At 44.8% G+C, this 2392-nt stretch overlaps 1 protein-coding gene across 1 annotated transcript in view; it reads left to right on the top strand.

The window, feature by feature from the left end:
• Positions 1-2392, top strand: part of LOC111647312 (uncharacterized) — a 72467-nt gene that overhangs the window by 67135 nt on the left and 2940 nt on the right. Inside the window, exons 13-15 of the mRNA XM_087171301.1 lie at positions 9-66; positions 985-1158; positions 1376-1549. Coding sequence (XP_087027427.1) covers positions 9-66; positions 985-1158; positions 1376-1549 — 406 coding nt within the window. The remainder of the gene's footprint in view (positions 1-8; positions 67-984; positions 1159-1375; positions 1550-2392) is intronic.

The following is a 2392-nucleotide window of genomic DNA, read 5'->3' as shown; positions in this document are numbered from 1 at the left end:
GGATCCAGATGTGAAGCAGCTGTGTGGTTTTCTGGAGAGTCCAGACTGTCGACTGGAGACTCTGAGGTCAGTTACTGTCTGTTACTGTTTCTTTTCTGACCCAGTTTTTTTGCCTCCATCTTCAGTTACTGTTTCTAAACACAGAAAAACTTGCTGTGGCGCTTCACTTTTTTCACTTTCTCTGGTTCCCTCCACTCCAGATACAAACACACACACCTCTTCCTCACCTACATCACACATGGAGAGGTTTCTGAATGGGGGTGTGGGGGGGTAGAAACACAGAGACAGTTTTGTTTGTTTTTTTGTTTTTTTTAATTTTTCAAACCACTTTTACTTGCTCAAGAAGAAATTTTCAAGAATCAATAAACAAAAAACTATATATCTAATAAATTACTACTCATTTCAACATGTGACCAGCTCATCATTCTCTACAGAACACAGCACTTGTTTGAGGCTCCATGTCTTCTTGAACTCCTCCGCATTATGCATCAACTTATAAATGACTGTTGCATCAACATCTGCCAAGTCTTCCAGCTTGTTTTTTCCTGCTCAGGTAAATCGCCATTATTGCCTGACCTAACAAAAATTAAATAACTGACCTTTAATGTTTCCTCTCCTGTTGTACCTGAAGCCCAGGATGAACATCTGTTGTGAGAAAACCTCGTCAAACAAACCAAACATCTCGAACAAAAACCTGAATCACAGATCACAGTGTTCGCACCGCCATGCTCAGCTGCCAAACAAAACAAACAAACTCCTACAAATAAACAACTAACACAACTTTGATGACAGAGAAAAGAAGCACAAAGTCATCAACAATCACACAGTGGAAGAAAAATCCTTCTTACACACTTTCACAAACGCTCTCTGCAACACCACGCTCCACTCACACTGCCATTCACTCAGAGAGAGAGAGAGAGAGAGGGAGTGGGGGTGAGACCTTCACCTTTGTCTCTAAACTCACATGTTTTATTCTTTATTCAGGTTGAGATACTGCAGGTTGTCAGAGATCAGCTGTTCTTCTCTGGCCTCAGCTCTGAAGTCCAACCTCTCCCACCTGAGAGAACTGGACCTGAGTGACAACAAGCTGCAGGATCCAGATGTGAAGCAGCTGTGTGGTTTTCTGGAGAGTCCAGACTGTCGACTGGAGACTCTGAGGTCAGACTCCATGTTTTATTTCTGTGCTCAGATTAATCTGATGTTAAAGTTGTGTTGCCTCTGACCTGCAGACAGGTTCATATTCATGAGCTAAAATCCTCTTCAGCTTTTTAACTTTTACACTGTTAATGAAGCTCTCTGGATTAGAGGGGGGGGGGGCCCTTCACCTTCACCTTCACCTTTGTCTCTAAACTCTCATCTTTTATTCTTTATTCAGGTTGATGAACTGCAGATTGTCAGAGATCAGCTGTTCTTCTCTGGCCTCAGCTCTGAAGTCCAACCCCTCCCACCTGAGACACCTGGACCTGAGAGGAAATGAGCTGCAGGAGCCAGATGTGAAGCAGCTGTGTGATCTTAAGGAGAGTCCAGACTGTCGACTGGAGACTCTGAGGTCAGTAAAAGGGGCGGAGTCAGTCCTTGCTGCTTCCATCATATTGTACTAAACACAGTGTCGGAGCAAAGAGCCAGTGTTTCCTGGAAACCTCCGACCTTCTCAGCAGCTGCTTCCCTCAGTGAAGCTGTGAGAGGAGAACGGTGACAGGCGTCAGGATTGGACAGAAAGACAGAGAGAGAGAACAGTCGGCCAATCAGAGCGGCCAGAAGCTCGTTGTGATCATGTGTCTGAGTAGATGTGAAGACGACTGTTGTTGTTGAGTTGATGTCTACAGGAAGTGAAGCTGATTACAGCTGACAGCCTCACAGAGGAACAGAGACAGTGTCCTCATTCATCAAACTGTCACATCTGATCTGAGACAGTTTGTTCTCTCATTTCAAAACTCAAGACCTGATCAGTTTGATCTCTGTCACAGCTCTGAGATCAGTCTGATGGAGCTGACTCTTCTTTCAGAGAAGCATCGTGACGTTTTGTGATCATGTGATCTTTATACAGACAGAAGCTCTGCTGAAGTCCAGTGAGCACATCTGTATATCTGTCCCTCTGCCAGATGTTTCCAGTGACAGCCTCCATGATTCTCTGTCAGGTGATGTGTGAGGAACAGACCAGATGTTCATCAACACACAGAGACTCTGTGTTTAAATGTCAGGACAGTGAATCCATCACTGAGCTGTTGGAGCAGTGATGAACCTTCATGACTCAGCAGTTTGTTTCCACTGTGGACTGAGGGAAATGTGCAGAGTCAACAGACTTGATGCTAAAAGTCTCTGCAGGTGTGTGAGCCTCCAGCTCAGTGTTCACTCCAACACGTTAACATGAGAGCTGAGAGGAAGCAGGCTA

This window comes from Seriola lalandi, unplaced genomic scaffold (genome assembly GCF_002814215.2).
Source record: "Seriola lalandi dorsalis isolate HSWRI2012SDOR001 ecotype SW California unplaced genomic scaffold, Sedor1 jcf7180002054984, whole genome shotgun sequence".
Classification (NCBI taxonomy): Eukaryota; Metazoa; Chordata; class Actinopteri; order Carangiformes; family Carangidae; genus Seriola; species Seriola lalandi.
The sequence above is the reverse complement of the archived record's forward strand: the minus strand, read 5'-3'. Positions and strand labels throughout refer to the sequence as shown.